Below are 16,936 nucleotides of genomic sequence, written 5' to 3' on the forward strand. Positions count from 1 at the left end.
ATATTTTATTTGTACAATTAATTCATAGAGTTACAAATTAAATTAAATAAAAAGAATATCTTTAGGTACTGAACAACCTGTAACAAAGTAGGATTTGCGTGTATCCAAAGACGTTAGAATCTAAAAGGCTACATCCTTTGTTGTTTTGGAATCCAGCAAAATGACGTCACTATTGGACCAATATGTCATACCACATGTTATCTAACCAAACTACAGCGTGTTAATTAATTATCGTACCCTACGTCATCATTGCAAGTATGCAATCAATATCACAGTATTGGTGTTGTAATAAGCAAATCGCGTATTGCAATACCAATACTGTGATATTGGTTGCATACTTGCAATAATGACGTCGGGCAAGGTTTATAGAACATAAGGTTACCTCATTCCCTATGCCTCTGTAGTATCGATTATTACCCCGCAAATTGACGTCACTGGTTCGATACAGTCAGAATAAAAGATAGATACGTGCCAACGTGCCTATACTGTGGTACAGTCTATATAAAATATTTAAACCTCGCATCGTGTTGTCCTTGTTTATAGATATATCTATAAACAAGGGCGTTGTGTTGTTCATCGAACCAGCTACGTCACTGACCCACCTTGCCTCTCAGAGGAGGAGAATCGGTATTGGGTAACCTTATGTTCTATAGACCTTGGACGTCGGGTACGATCATTTATCCATCCGGCCCACGCCAGCGCATGTGATATGCGCCCCCCCCCCCTACGTATACTGTATATAAAACGTAAACAGGAATTTTGAAGCGTTTGGATCTTTGCCATATGGACACTGAAAAGATAAGAGTGATAAACTACGTCGCAAAGCTGTATTCTAAGTTTCTGGTTCAAGATATATCTATTATTATAAAGCAATTTTAGGGTGGAATAGGCTCTCTGTAGAAGGAACTTGACATGCCCATCGAAGCGAAGACGTTCATCAATAATGATCCCCAGATTCCTGGCATCACTCTCAAAACCGAGCTCATTGCCAGCGACCTCCAAATGCATGTTGGATTTAACAAAATCAGTAGAAGCCTTATCACCAAAAACCATAACTAAAGATTTCGAGGTATTTATTTGAAGACAAAGCTTACTACCAAATTGTTCAACAGTGCGAAAATAATTTATATTGGCTTCAGCAGTCTCAAAATCGCGCATGTTAAAAGAATAAAGAAGCTGAGTATCATCCGCATATATGTATGGCGTACAATGATTTAAAACATTAGTAAAGCCAATAGTGGAAATCAGATACAGGCCCCAAAATAAAGCCCTGATGGATAAAATTCAATCTGCTTTCGATTAGACAAATAACTTTGTATAAAATGAATTGAGTCCAAAGATAAACCAACGTAATGAAGCGTAGCTAACAGAGTGTCAAGGTGAATGGTCAACACCCGTTTGTTATCAATTGCTCTCAGAACCTTATCCGTAACCCCCAGCAATGCAGTAGAGCTACTAAAACCCTCACGGAACCCAGACTGACAACTGGCAAAATTCCAAAATCATCGAGGTGACGCCGAAGTCTCTCCGCTATGATCCTCTCACAGACCTTGGAGTGTAAAGGCAAAATACTAATCGGACTCAACTCACTAGGATTAGTAGTCTTAGGAATTGGAGTCACCAAGGCACACTTTCAGGCATCAGGGAAAACCGAATGCTCTATAGAACAATTGACAACGTGGCACAAGAAGGGTAAAATAATTGGACAACACAATAAAATCATTTTGGTAGTTATGCCATCAGTACCAACTGCATTCGACTTTATTCCCCTAGAATGCTAAGAATTTCAGACTCAGTTGCAAGAGAGAAGGTAAGTTTTTCTGTGACTTGGGGAAGCGAATTATCCCAATAAAACTCGATTAACTCTGCATTTCCAGCCGAGTTAGTTTGAGTACTAAGAAAGAAATCATTAATATCGTCAGCATTCAATCCGGCATCTATCAGTACATGAGTTTTATTTTTGAGAACACCTAGTTTTCTAAAGCTCTTCCAAAGGTCGCTTCTCCCTGTGAACGGCCGAATTAGTATAGTTGCGCAATTGTTTATAATATTGAAAATGAGTTGGGCACTTGCTCTGGCAAAATCTCCTGTAAGCTTGATCACCAAGCCTCATGAAGTTAAACTCATCTTCGTCTGTGGTATACACCACTTTAGAGGGTTAAGAAGAAGAAAAACAAATTTTATTCTGTACCCACTACATAAAAAAAATAAGAATAACAATAAAAATATCTATATGTATATACAACAAAAATAAAAAAAGTTAAGGGGTAGGAATAGGGCTACCGACCAAGGTCTTTCTGCCCGTGATTTTTGTAGTCGGCGGCTTGTTTCAGTCTTCTCTGACGGCCAGGAGTTTTTGGAAGAGAAGAGGTGGGTTGTTGCGAGGGTGGAGTAATCGAGGCGATATAAGCGTGTGTTGCAAGGCGTTGGTAGGAAAATTTAGTATGGATTTATCGGACAAAGATTGAAGACGGGTATGGATAGGGGGTATATCGGTAAGTTGGTATAGCAGATCATTGCTAGGGTTAAAGGGGGGATTACGGGGGTTCCTGATTCGGGTGATGGATCTCAGTGCAGATCTTTCCGCTACTTTCAGGTGGTACTTCGTTCTTCTTGGTGCGTTGCTTAGCAGTATTGATCCATATTCTATGATGGGCCTGCATATGGTCTTGTAGATGTGCGAGGCACATGAGGTAGAGATTCCGCGACCGCTGAACGAGAGAGATTTAAAGTGTTTGGCGCGTGTCTTTACTTTCATCTTCACCTTGGTTGCATGAGTGGAAAACTTAAGCGTTCTGTCAAGTATTATGCCAAGATACTTGCAGGTTGGTGAGACGGAGATTGCCGTTGATTGGATTGTAATTGTGGGAGAGGGAGCGCGGGGTGAGAGGAATGGGACAAAAAATTGTGTTTTTGTGGGATTGAGTAAGATGCGCCATTTTCGGTACCAATTTTCCGTTTCGTTTATGAGCGTCTGCAGCTTACGGACCGAGGAAGTGATATCCCTACAGTGCGAGACCAATGCTGTGTCGTCGGCGTAAAGAAGTGCGTATGCAGTGAGGTTAAAGGCGTCTGGGTTGTCGTTGTAAAGATCGTGGCAGAATAGATTGTATAGAGCGGGAGAGATAGGCGAACCCTGAGGAAGGCCTTGCTGAGCGGAGAAGCTGTGGGAGAAGTGATCTTTCAACTTCACGATGGAGGAGCGATTCGACAGGAATTGGTTTATCAGGGTTAGAAGGTAGTATGGCGTTTTTAGCTTATCCTGTTTAAATAGCAATCCTTTGCGCCACACGGAGTCAAAGGCCTTTCGGACGTCCAGAAACACTGCTGCAGATTTCAGTTTTACAAAACGTGCCGCCTGGAAGTTGGAAACCAGAATAGTTAGTGGATGGGGCGTTGATTTGCCGGATTGGAAGCCAAATTGGTAAGGCGGATTTTTTTTTGATACCGCAGCCAGGAGCTTGTTCTTCAAGTGCGTCTCGAAGAGTTTTCCAATTACGGGGAGCAGTGAGATGGGGCGATAGTTGGCTGGATCAGATAGAGAAGAATCCTTCTTGGGAATACAAGTAATAATTGATGTCTTCCAGTCGCGCGGGAAATGCTGAGTCGTAAGGCAAAAGTTGATTATTTTTCTGATAAAGCCATGGATGTTAAGATCTAGACTTCTAAGCAGTTTCCTTGTGATGTTATCATAGCCGGGAGCGGTATCTTTTCCCTCTCCAAGAAGAGTGGGTTAAGATTTTGTTAGATTTTTAGACCATCTATAATGCCCCTCAGGTCATCTATTTGTTTCTGAAGAGTAGCTTCATCTTTAATGCGTTGTTCCATTATTTGTTCGATTTCTTTTTTTAGGAAAATTTAATTATCAATTGCTACAAGAAAAGTCGAAAACGTGTTTAGTATTAAGTCAGCAGTTTTTAGTGTTTTGAGATAGTCGATTTTGCTAGAACCAGAAAAAGTTAAAAAAACTGTGCTAGTTTGTGTTTATTTACATAATTATTTAAGAAAGAGTAAATCCTCTCAACACATCAATGAAGTAGACTCTGAAGTTAATGGAGTTGTTGCAAATAGTAGCTGGAGTCAAGACGAAAGAACAACATTACTCATCCCTATTTGAAAAGTTGCATGTAAAATAAAATTTTGCTGAATATTTTGCAGGACGGCTAAACCAGACTGTTTTTAGGTCGAGTGTTAGTTCTAGTGTTAGTGTTATCTCTAGCAAGTTTTAGTTGTTATTCAGCGTTGTATATTTTTATTGAAAAAGAACTAACACTAGATCTATATATTCTAACACTTCTCTTATGTGCAACCTGAAACAAGGTAAGATTGTATCTATACAATTTTTCAATCTTTCCAGTATTTTTGGTAGTATATCTTTTAATACCCCTCCCATCAAAATCTACATAAGCATGTAATTTATTAAATGTACACTCTCAATAGACATCTATTTATAAATACAAACTCAAAGAACAAAACATTCCCGCCTCGTTTAATTCGGTTTTCAAAATCTTTTTAAGGGGACGGTCAAAAATAAATTGCTTAATATGCCGAAGTCGAGCAAAGGTCAACCGACCAGCTATTTTAACGTAAATGTAAGCTATCTGATAAGAATTTGTACGTTCTTGCGGTAAAGTTACCCGAGAAAAAAAATCAAATTTACCTACTTTCACATTTTCTGAATTTATTTCTTTCATCAACGCAACATGATCGTTTTGGGTGTAGCAAAATTATTAAGGCCGTAAGTAAAATTTGATCTTATTGTAAAATCTAAAAGGACCACGTGTCTTCTTTAGGATGTCTTATTCAATAAGGCAACCTAAAACGATTTTGTTATCTAATAAATTTTTTGTCTTCTCGTTTCGATAGATCAACAACTTTTACTGGGCAAAGATGGAAGAGCACATTAAAACGAATTGATAAAGTTCTGATAGCGAATAGAGGGGAAATTGCTTGTCGTGTAATGCGGACTGCCAAGCGTTTAGGCGTCAAAACTGTTGCCGTTTACAGTGATGCAGATAAAAATGCTTTACATGTGGCTATGGTGAGAATTTATTTTTTGTAATGGGGAAGTACCTATTTATAATGTTTAAAAAGGATGTAGTATTTATGTAATATCTAAACCCGTAATTATTTTAGTTTACTTAGAAAATTATAGTAGTAATTATATTTGACTCACAAATAATTTACTTAGCGAATTATAAAATGATTAAGAATTTTTTTTGTGAATAATCAGGCTGATGAAGCTTATAATATTGGACCGCCTGCAGCTGCCAAAAGTTATTTATGTGGCGATAAACTCTTAGAAATCGCTAAAAGGACGCATTCTCAAGCTGTTCATCCAGGATATGGATTCTTATCAGAAAATGTTGAATTTGCTGAGAATTGCCAAAAAGAAAATGTTATTTTTATAGGTCCACCAGCTGCGGCAATTAGAGATATGGGGATTAAAAGGTTTTTTTAAAATTATTAAGAGGGTAATTCAAATATAAATGGAAGTAATTTATAAGTATTAACAAAAAAAAATTGACTAAAGTTGAGTTCTTTTTGACATCTACCTAATTTCAAATATTGTTTTCTCAAAAACAAAAAGTTATTTTTCAAAACGTGTTGGTTCATTGGAAAGAGGACACTTCTATTAACATTTTGGGAAAATTTGATACTCATATTCCAAGAAATCGATTTTATATGAATTTTTAAAACTTAATCGGCGAAAATTGCAAAATTCGAAAAAATTGTCGATTATTTCAAAAATTTATTTCTCAAGAACTAAAAGCGATTTTTCAAAACGGCTTATTGCATTAAAAAGAGGATGCTTTAATTAATAATTGGTGATATTTCCACAAGGATCCTTCAAGAAATTAATTTTATAGGGAATTTTGAAAATTATCGATGAGTAGTGTAACATCGAAAATTTTATCAAAACTTCATATATTGTTTTCTCAAAAACTAAAAGTTATTTTTCAAAACGTGTTGTTTATTTGGAAAGAGGACACTTTTATTAACACTTTGGGAAATTTTCATACTCATATTCCAAGAAATCGATTTTATATGAATTATTAAAACTTAATCGGCGAAAATTGCAAAATTCGAAAAAAATATCGATCAATTCAAAAATTTATTTCTCAAAAACTAAAAGCGATTTTTTAAAACGGCTTTTTGCATTAAAAAGAGAACACTTTAATTAATAATTGGTGATATTTCCTCAAGGATTCTTCAAGAAATTAATTTTATAGCGAATTTTGAAAGTTATCGATGAAGATTGCAACATCGAAAATTTTATCAAAACTTCATATATTGTTTTCTCAAAAACTAAAAGTAATTTTTCAAAACGGGTTGGTTCATTGAAAAGAGGATACTCTTATTAACACTTTGGGAAATTTTCAAACTCATATTTCAAGAAATGGATTTTATACGAATTATTAAAACTTAATCGGCGAAAATTGCAAAATTCGAAAAAATTGTCGATTATTTCAAAAATTTATTTCTCAAAAACTAAAAGCGATTTTTCAAAACGGCTTTTTGCATTAAAAAGAACACTTTAATTAATAATTGGTGATATTTCCACAAGGATCCTTCAAGAAATTAATTTTATAGCAAATTTTGAAAGTTATCGATGAAAATTGCAACATTTAAAATTTTATCAAAACTTCAAATATTGTTTTCTCAAAAACTAAAAGTTATTTTTCAAAACGTGTTTGTTCATTGGAAAGAGGACACTCTTATTAACACTTTGAGAAATTTTCAAACTCCTATTCCAAGAAATGGATTTTATACGAATTTTTAAAACTTAATCGGCGAAAATTGCAAAATTCGAAAAAAATGTCGATCATTTCAAAAATTTATTTCTCATAACCTAAAAGCGATTTTTCAAAACGGCTTTTTGCATTTTATTACTTAACATCTGATAGTATAGCTAGTCTTGACATAGCAATCTAGTACTCATGGTGCATGTACTACATAATTTGAAAATTTTAGTCAAAATGTCTAAGGAATGGATGTGTGTTCATTTTATATTTTGGAACATTTGACATAAATGTGCAATAACTTTACTTTTTTGAAAATTATAAAATTCTTAGTGTCGATGTCAAATAATATCCTTGATTAGAGTCGTTGATTTTTGAGTATTGCGGTATCCGCCATGAATACTGCGATATGTCAGTGTGAAAATGAAGCATCTCTCTGCTTTTAATCGCACTGCGACTTATAAAATAACTTGTACAGATAAGAAGAAGCAGTTGATGTTACTAATTTAAATACTAGTGAGAGCCAAAACAAATACAAAATAGGAGTTCCAGATCACAGACATTTTAAGAATGAAGTTTTCGGCAAATGTCAAAGTAAATATTTTTGAATTTGTGTAAGAAAACTGGCAGAAAGAGAACTTTGCATGAGGAACTTTTCCTGTCGAAAACGCGCTTTGGCAATCCCTGCGAAGTGACGTTATCTTCCGCAGCCTAATGCGAATAGAACTGCCTTCGCTCTGTCAAAAAAATACCTTTAGTGAATATTAACTTGGCGATTTTGAGTCATTCTAAGTATCATAAAAATAATTAATCCTAACTCAACAAAATTTCAACAAGATTTTTTAGATTCCAATGAACATCAGAATAGATCCAAAGATCTGATTGTAATTTTAAGAAAATAGGGATTTCTGATTGATTTTCACAGCAACTTTGCGGGAATTTGTGCAGTTGACAAACATGTCGCATGCCTTAGTTTAAAAAAAGATGCTACTTTCCCTCACCTTTGGAAAAGAAAAAGGCTTAAAACATTCAACCTGACAGCAACTTTTCCAGCCTTTCTTCGAATTGTTTGTATTCTGGCATGAAAAATGTTAGTCTCAACTCATGTCACAGTTTCACTTCGAAAACTCTTCGTTCAAAACATTCATTGATGCAAAACATGACAGTTTTTAAAATGAATTGCTTTTTATCTGATAGCAATTTTTTCATAAACGGTTTTCATTAAGATGCGATGCTTTTTAGAAGAGATTAATATGATTTATTGTAAATAAGGTCGCCTGCGGCCGAGGCAGCACATAGATAGCATGCCTTAATATAAACGATTTTAGGATAGATAATACATGATTTATTATAAATTTTAATTGCAACATTTTTGCATACAGATTTTCACTTTAGAATCAAATGACACATGTCGCCACGTATAGCTTTTCTGTCAATTTATTTCTGCCAACCTTCTTCTTCTTCGTTCTGCCCACCGAGGCGCTGTAAGTTAGCTATCTACAACCTGACAGTTAATCAGGTTGTGTCGTTTAAATACCTCGGCGCTAACTATACATTACATTACATAGACTACATATCGGGTAAGCGGACCAACTAACCTTGCACCACGAACCTAAGCATCTATTGTACCCCGATAGATATCGTTATCAAATTTCACCGTGCAGTCCAATCCTCTTAATGAACATTAATACCTTGCTCGGCGAAAGGTCATTCAGATCCTTTGAGGAGATAAACTGCGACCCAAAAATCGAGAATGTGATATGGTCAACGGCAAGGCAGTGGCATAAAACATGCTCAATCGTCCACAAACGCTTTAGCGCTGCCCTCTCGTGCTAGCTCAGGGCAGCTTCATTGCCAGCAACCCCAGAGTGACCCGGGACCCAGATCAGAGAAACTCTGTTGTCACAACTCAGTGTGTTTAAGTTCTCTTTAAATCATTAACCAGAACCCACACCGTTTTCACGGTTTGCAGCGCCTGGAGAGCGGCTTGACTGTCTGAGAAAATTCGTACTGTCATGTTCTTCACCCCTCTCTCAAGAAGGATTTTAGCACCCATGTCAATAGCAAATACTTCTGCCTGGAATACAGTACAGTACGTACCCAGGCTGTAAGTTTGCTTAGTTCGAGGTGTCGGGCAGTATACTCCTGCTCCGACCCCTTCCAGCGTTTTTGATCCATCATCCACCTGATCTTTCATTTTCGATCGCTCAGGCAGTACAATCTGGTATCACTGATAGTGATCCCGCCAAATCTGACGGCATTGATAGCACAGTATCAGTGCTTATAATGTCTTCCGCAGCCCATTGGTAGGGCATGTCGGAACAGTTTTGAGTATATTACTTAAATCTGTAAATGGTTTTCTTGGTAATTTTCACTATTCTCTTTAAAACTCCATATCTCAGCAAACGTTCATTCAAAAAAGCTCTAAATTGGCACGATTACTCTTCAAATGCTGTAAAATAGATTATCACTTGTTGTATCATAGTATCTTGTAGAGGATGGTCAGTAGTTGATTCTATGTTGATATGAATCCAAACAGTTTTCAAAATATCTGGCTTTTTATTTGATAAAATTTTTTATAAACGATTTTTATTAAAGTATGGTACGTTTTAGGATAGAAAATCCATGATTTAATATAATTAAGGCAAGAACTCTTATTGCTGAGAGTATAAGTTTAGCCCATGCTTTTTATTCTTAGTCGGATTTCTGTTTTTTTTTGTATAGTATCCCTCTCTTAGCAATAATATCGTTTATCTACGACTGCTTGGATAAGTCATCATTACCGTACTCATTTGAGGTGATTTGAGTTACGTAATGAAGTTCATTACCGCACTGGTTTCATTACGTAACGCATTTTTAGCCTAATCAGAACAGACTTAATTTATTGAAACGAGCAACAATACAAAAGAAAAAGTGCTATCTACTTACAAAGAAACAATACTATTTATTATAAACATTAATTGTTATCTTTTTACATTTTAAAAGACTTATTCCAGATAAGTAAACATGTTGTTGAAACTGACAATTCAAAATTGTCAACAATCATTTCAGAATATTTTTATAAATGTCAAATAGACTTTTTTAAAAAAATTGATTTTTTAGTAATTTTTAGCAGTCGTGGATAAAATGCTGTATATCACACGTGGGCTAGAGCATAATTACAGTACTCGTGTGATTACACGACTCGTACTGTAATTATGTTTCTAGTCCACTTGTAATATAAATAACTATTATATATCTCAAGTCTTCTCTTTTTTCGTAAGGACCTAAGTTTCTCATTCAAACTTCTTAGCACAAAAATATAGAAAAGCCACCGATAAATGATAAGGGCAATGCAAAAAAATGAAGTGAAATCTTGTTCAAAGTAACAAAACATTATTTTTTGATTTCGAAATATTCAAGAACTCGTAGATGGCATAATAAACCTAGGGATGAAGCGTAAAAATCCTTTGGTAAATGTCAAGTCCAAGATAACAATTCTCAAAATACTAGTTTATATTTGAATAATCCTCATAATTCACTGCCCCAAAAATAAAAAGAATTCTCGTAGTACTTCAAAACATATAATGTCCAAAGCTGGAGTTCCAATTATTGAAGGTTATCATGGTGAAGATCAATCTGATACAAAGTTATTTGAAGAAGCAAAAAGAATAGGTTTTCCAATAATGATAAAAGCTGTACGTGGGGGAGGAGGAAAAGGAATGAGAATAGCTCAAACCGAATCCGAATTTGCGGAGGCTTTGGAATCTGCAAGAAATGAATCACAAAAATCTTTCGCGGATTCTGTTGTGTTACTCGAAAGGTTCGTTGGGGAACCAAGACACGTTGAAGTACAAGTTTTTGCAGACACCCACGGAAACGCTGTTTATTTATTCGAAAGAGATTGTTCTGTTCAAAGAAGACATCAAAAAATTATTGAGGAAGCTCCAGCGGTATTAACAAGATAAATTAATAACTAATAATTAATAAAAAAAATTTTAGCCTGGTATTTCAAGTGATTTACGAAAAGAACTTGGAATGGCTGCTGTAAGAGCTGCTCAAGCTGTTGGTTACGTCGGAGCTGGAACCGTCGAATTTATTTTAGATAGACACACCCACAGTTTTCATTTTATGGAAATGAATACTAGGTTACAAGTTGAACATCCAATAACTGAAATGATTACAGGAACTGATTTGGTCGAATGGCAAATTAAAATAGCTTCAGGAGAAAAATTACCACTTAAACAAGAAGAAATAACACTTAACGGCCATTCTTTTGAAGCTAGAATTTACGCTGAAGATCCAAGCGGTGGATTTCTTCCCGGAGCTGGTCCTTTACTTTATCTATCAACTCCAAAACCGGCTGAAGATGTTCGTGTTGAAACCGGTGTTAGACAAGGCGATGAAGTTTCAGTACATTATGATCCAATGATTGCTAAATTAGTGGTTTGGGGCAAAGATAGAAGTGAGGCTCTAACTAAGTTGCAATCAAAATTAATTGAATATAACGTAAAAATAAAAATAAATTAGAGTTTTTGGATAATTTTTAATTTAAATTCTAGATTGCTGGTTTAGAAACAAACGTCAATTTCTTATTAGATCTTTCAAGACATCCAGAATTTATGGCCGGAAATGTTCACACTAATTTTATAAGGGACCATAACGATACTTTATTCAAAAAAGATAGGGAAATTAAAGAAACGACCATTTTTGGTGCAGCCTTATCAATTATATTAACCGATGAATTAAAACTTAAAGAAGAAGCTAACCAAAAAAACGATAATTTCAATCCTTTTGTTGTTGAATCCGGTTTCAGAGTTAATCACGATTTATCCAAAACCATCAAATTAAAACAAAAAGAGAAAGAAATTTTAGTACAAGTTAAAACTAAAGGGAATTTTTGTTACGATGTTTCAATCGATGGAGGAAAAACTTGGAAATCAACTAAAATCGATCACGAAAAAGAAGATAACAAATTAATGATGATTATTGATATAAATGGAGCTGTATCAAAAGCTAACGTCTTCAGGAACGAAGATGGTGTTGTTATTTTCGATCAAGAAAGTATTCATCATTAATTTTTTTTCTTTAATTAATATTTTTTGAAATTTTAGGATGGAAAACATCAATTTGAAACGGAACAACCTAAATTTCTTTCCGAACAAGATGAAGCGTCGGGTGGTTCAGCTTCAAATCGAGCCGTTGCTCCAATGCCTGGTGTTCTTGAAAAGATTCTTGTTAAAGAAGGTGATCGTGTCAACAAAGGTGACTCATTATTCGTTCTAATCGCAATGAAAATGGAATATATCGTGAAAGCAGGTCGTGATGCGACTATTGAAAGTATTTCGTTTAAAATTGGAGATAATGTACCTAAAGACACTACAATCGTTAAATTTGTTGAAGAAAAATGAATTATTTTCAAAAAATTGTTTTCTCAAGGATTTTTATAACCAATAAATATTGATTAAAACATATTTTTTTCTGTTTAATTTTATTAAATCACCGCCTTGTTATGAATAATGCAAAATCGAAGTGAATCTTTACTGGAAATCCAACAAGGACTTTAATTACGTTCTTTTTTTTTTCTACCAGAAATTTTTCCTTCGCACGAAAACACCTCTTACGTATAAACACGCTAAAGAAACCGCACATCGACTTAATAACCGCAAATAAATTCCCATTGTATTCATGAGACAATTTTGATTAAAAAGAAATTATCTCAAACTAATTATTATTAAATTTCAACGAAAAATATTTTTGCGAAACCTTGAATATTCATGAGATGTACTCAGGTAGTTTTAAAATTATGTGGTAAACAAAATTTGTATTAAAAAAATACGATGAAGCTATATTTCTTAGATTTATTTGTTTTGAAATGTGATTGTGGTTTTTATTGTTTTGAATATCAAAAGTTATTATACAGAGTGTCACAGAATAATGTTTTTAGACGCATGGCTAAACCCGAATGTTTCTAGAAGGGGGACAATATACATAAATATAAGGTGTGTAACAAGAATATGACAGCAGCGAGGAGGTGGTATGCCAGGTTCACATTATTCCAGTGGTGTTCCTATTCCAGAGGTCGAAACCAGTGCTGGAATTCCTCTGGAATAATGTAAACCAGCACTGGATTGTACTCATTCTAGTGAGCAATCCATTTCAGTGACTGGATTGAACAGTCTACCTTTCTCGCCAGTGGAAGCTCGCTCATGCAAGTGGAATAGTGTAGAGTAGTCTAGTGATGGAACGAATTTGGCCGGATATTAAAAACCTATTACTTAGTACTCCACTATTCACAGCAATTAGTATCTCTTTTAGGTGTTGGACACTGCAGATAATAATCAACTTCAACCCCAATAGGATTTTTTTCATTGAATACAACTTTATTTATCATTAGCAACCTCATTGTAACAATTCCAATGCGATATATAAAATCTGTTGTTGCAGTTTCGTCTAGTTTTCTTCTCTTCGCTTGTAATTCATCATCACATTCATTACTAACAGAACTGTCGCTGTTATCACTTTCGATTATTAATTAAAGTATCCTCTTCTTAATGCAAAAAGCCGTTTTGAAAAATCACTTTCAGTTCTTGAGAAATAAATTTTTGAAATGATCGAAAATTTTTTCGAATTTTTCAATTTTCGCCGATTAAGTTTTAAAAATTCGTATAAAATCCAGTTCTTGGAATATGAGTATGAAAATATCCCAAAGTGTTAATAAAAGTGCCCTCTTTCCAATGAACCAACACGTTTTGAAAAATAACTTTTAGTTTTTGAGAAAACAGTATTTGAAGTTTTGATAAAATTTTCGATGTTGCAATTTTCATCGATAATTTTCAAAATTCGATATAAAATTTATTTCTTGAAGGATCCTTCTGGAAATATTATCAATTATTAATTAAAGTGTCCTCTTTTTAATGCAACAAACCGTTTTGAAAAATCGCTTTAAATTTTTGAGAAATAAATTTTTGAAATGATCAACAATTTTTTCAAACTTTGCAATTTTCACCGATTAAGTTTTCAAAATTCGTATAAAATCCATTTCTTGGAACATGAGTATGAAAATTTCCAAAAGTGTTAATAAAAATGTCCTCTTTCCAATGAATCAACACGTTTTGAAAAATAACTTTTAGTTTTTGAGAACACAATATTTGTAGTTTTGATAAAATTTTCGATATTGTAATTTTCATCGATAAGTTTCAAAATGCGCTATAAAATCCATTTCTTGAAGGATTCTTGTGGAAATATCACCAATTATTAATTAAAGTGTACTCTTCTTAATGCAACAAGCCGTTTTGAAAAATCACTTTTAGTTCTTGAGAAATAAATTTTTGAAATGATTGAAAACTTTTTCGAATTTTTCAATTTTCGCCGATTAAGTTTTAAAAATTCGTATAAAATCCAGTTCTTGGAATATAAGTATGAAAATATCCCAAAGTGTTAATAAAAGTGCCTTCTTTCCAATGAACCAACCCGTTTTGAAAAATAACTTTTAGTTTTTGAGAAAACAGTATTTGAAGTTTTGATAAAACTTTCGATGTTGCAATTTTCACCGATAATTTTCAAAATTCGCTATAAAATCCATTTCTTGAAGGATCCTTGTGGAAATATCACCAATTATTAATTAAAGTATTCTCTTTTAAATGCAACAAGGCGTTTTGAAAAATCACTTTTAGTTTTTGAGAAATGATCGACAATTTTTTCAACTTTTTAAATTTTCGCCGATTAAGTTTTAAAAATTCGTATAAAATCCAGTTTTTGGAATATGAGTATGAAAATTTCCCAAAGTATTAATAAGAGTGTCCTCTTTCCAATGAACCAACCCGTTTTGAAAAATAACTTTTAGTTTTTGAGAAAACAATATTTGAAGTTTTGATAAAATTTTCGATGTTGCAAGGTTAACCGATAATTTTCAAAATTCGCTATAAAATTCATTTCTTGAAGGATCCTTGTGGAAATATCATCAATTATTAATTTAAGTGTCCTCTTTTCAATGCAACAAGCCGTTTTGAAAAATCGCTTTAAATTTTTGAGAAATAAATTTTTGAAATAATCTACAATTTTTTCGAAATTTGCAATTTTCGTTGATTAAGTTTTAAAAATTCATATAAAAACCATTTCTGGTAATATGAGCATGAAAATTTCCCAAAGTGTTAATAAAAGTGTGCTCTTTCCAATGTACCAACACGTTTCGAAAAATAACTTTTAGTTTTTGAGAAAACAATATTTCAAGTTTTCATAAACTTTTCGATGTTGCAATTTTCATCGATAATTTTAAAAATTCGCTATAAAATTCATTTCTTGAAGGATCCTTGTAGAAATATCATCAATTATTAATTAAAGTGTCCTCTTTTTAATGCCACAAGCCGCTTTAAAAAATCACTTTTAGTTTTTAAGCAATACATTTTTGAAATGATCGACAATTTTTTGTATTTTGCAATTTTCGCCGATTAAGTTTTAAAAATTCGTATAAAATCCATTTCTTGGACTATGAGTATGAAAATTTCCCAAACTGTTAATAAGACTGTCCTCTTTCCAATGAACCAACACGTTTTGAAAAATAACTTTTAGTTTTTGAGAAAACAATATTTGAAGTTTTCATAAAATTTTCGATATTGCAATTTTCATCGATAAGTTTCAAAATGCGCTATAAAATCCATTTCTTGAAGGATTCTTGTGAAAATATCACCAATTATTAATTAAAGTGTCCTCTTTTTAATGCAACAAGCCGTTTTGAAAAATCGCTTTTAGTTTTTGAGAAATGATCGACAATTTATTCGAATTTTGCAATTTTCGCCGATTAAGTTTTAAAAATTCGTATAAAATCCATTTCTCGGAATATGAGTATGAAAATTGATATCCGGCTGAAGGGGATGCCGAATATCCGGTATCCGGCTTTTCGCAAAATCACTATCTCTACCTTTTTGGGTGCACGCCTTATTGTGGTTCCATAATGAAGTTAACTTCTTTATACATTTTATAGTGTTTGTGGGATATACAAATAGAAGGTTTCACAAAAGCAATTCTTGAAATCATTATTATTATAGTGTTACCGATTCAACAGCTGTTGAATAACCGGAATACGATATGATGTAGTCCAGCACTGGACTGGATTGACTCGCTGGGTTACTGGACTGGAATAATGTGAACTGGACATTAGAGAAGCCTGGAAGAGGAGGTGGTTGGATAAGGGTAGATAAGGCTATTCCCTGCAGCATATCTTGCAGGAGTGTTCGAATTGGAGGAGAGAGGAGGTCAGAAGGAAAGAAGGAGAGAGAGACACATAGAGAGAAAAAGAAGGTAAAAGAGAGTTGAATGGGATTATGGATGATTGGAGCTGTGTTTAGTTATGATCACTTAGATAGTGATATTCCTCGGGGAGTTCCACAGACATTGACTTTTATGGACTTCAGGCATTTTAACCACCAATGCTTATTGGATGACCTAAACTATCTAAACCTACCTAATCTATCTAAACTGTCACAACTTTCTTATTTCTGATTCCATTGATGATAAGGTAGATTTTTATGAGGTAGACACTGCGAAAGAATTATCGCCCGTGGATAACCGATACTATTAAAATTCTTATTAATTTACGAAATAATGCCTATTCGAAATACAAGTCTACCAGGGATCCCTCTCATTTTGAGCCGTACAAAAACTTGAGAAACTATAGTAACTCAGCAATCCGTCGGGAAAAAGAGGCTTACCTTTCTTTAATATTTCATAACAATAATTCTCGTAAACTCAGGAACAATCTCAAGTCGTTTGGAGTATGTGGTGCTAAAACGAAGTCAGTTCCGTCTACTGTGGGAAATGCATGATTCATGAATCAAAATCAACATGATTACGATCCTGACTTATTGCACTTCTACAATACTAATAGATTATCCTCTGTTTCTACAGACTTTCCTTTTCTTTAGTTCCTGAGGAAGAGGTTTTGCAAGCACTTAATCGAATTAAAACAAATGCTGTTGGTAGAGATGGAGTTACGAAGCAGATGCTTTTATTAATTTCTCCGTACATGTGCCAAATTATCAACTTTTGCATCGAATCCCCCGAATCTATTCGAGGCAGTGGAGGGGTACTCTTGTTAAACCTGTCCCTAAAACTGGAACGGTTGCTTGTTTGCATGATCTTAAGCCGATAAGTATTTTGCCGGTCTTCTCTAAAGTATTTCAAAGATTATTGTCCACTAGGTTGTGGTCACATTT

At 34.0% G+C, this 16,936-nt stretch overlaps 1 protein-coding gene across 1 annotated transcript; it reads left to right on the plus strand.

Moving 5' to 3' along the window:
* Nucleotides 1-4,435: 4,435 nt before the first annotated feature.
* On the plus strand, nt 4,436-11,815 carry LOC111423746 (Methylcrotonoyl-CoA carboxylase 1). Its single transcript, XM_023057068.2, has 6 exons — nt 4,436-4,738; nt 4,867-5,041; nt 5,234-5,451; nt 10,294-10,675; nt 10,725-11,231; nt 11,285-11,815. Exons 1-6 carry the CDS (start codon nt 4,704-4,706, stop codon nt 11,798-11,800), a joined length of 1,833 nt encoding a protein of 610 aa, XP_022912836.2. The 5' UTR covers nt 4,436-4,703; the 3' UTR covers nt 11,801-11,815.
* Nucleotides 11,816-16,936: the final 5,121 nt, after the last annotated feature.

The sequence above is a fragment of the Onthophagus taurus genome, chromosome 6, assembly GCF_036711975.1.
Source record: "Onthophagus taurus isolate NC chromosome 6, IU_Otau_3.0, whole genome shotgun sequence".
NCBI classification, from domain to species: domain Eukaryota; kingdom Metazoa; phylum Arthropoda; class Insecta; order Coleoptera; family Scarabaeidae; genus Onthophagus; species Onthophagus taurus.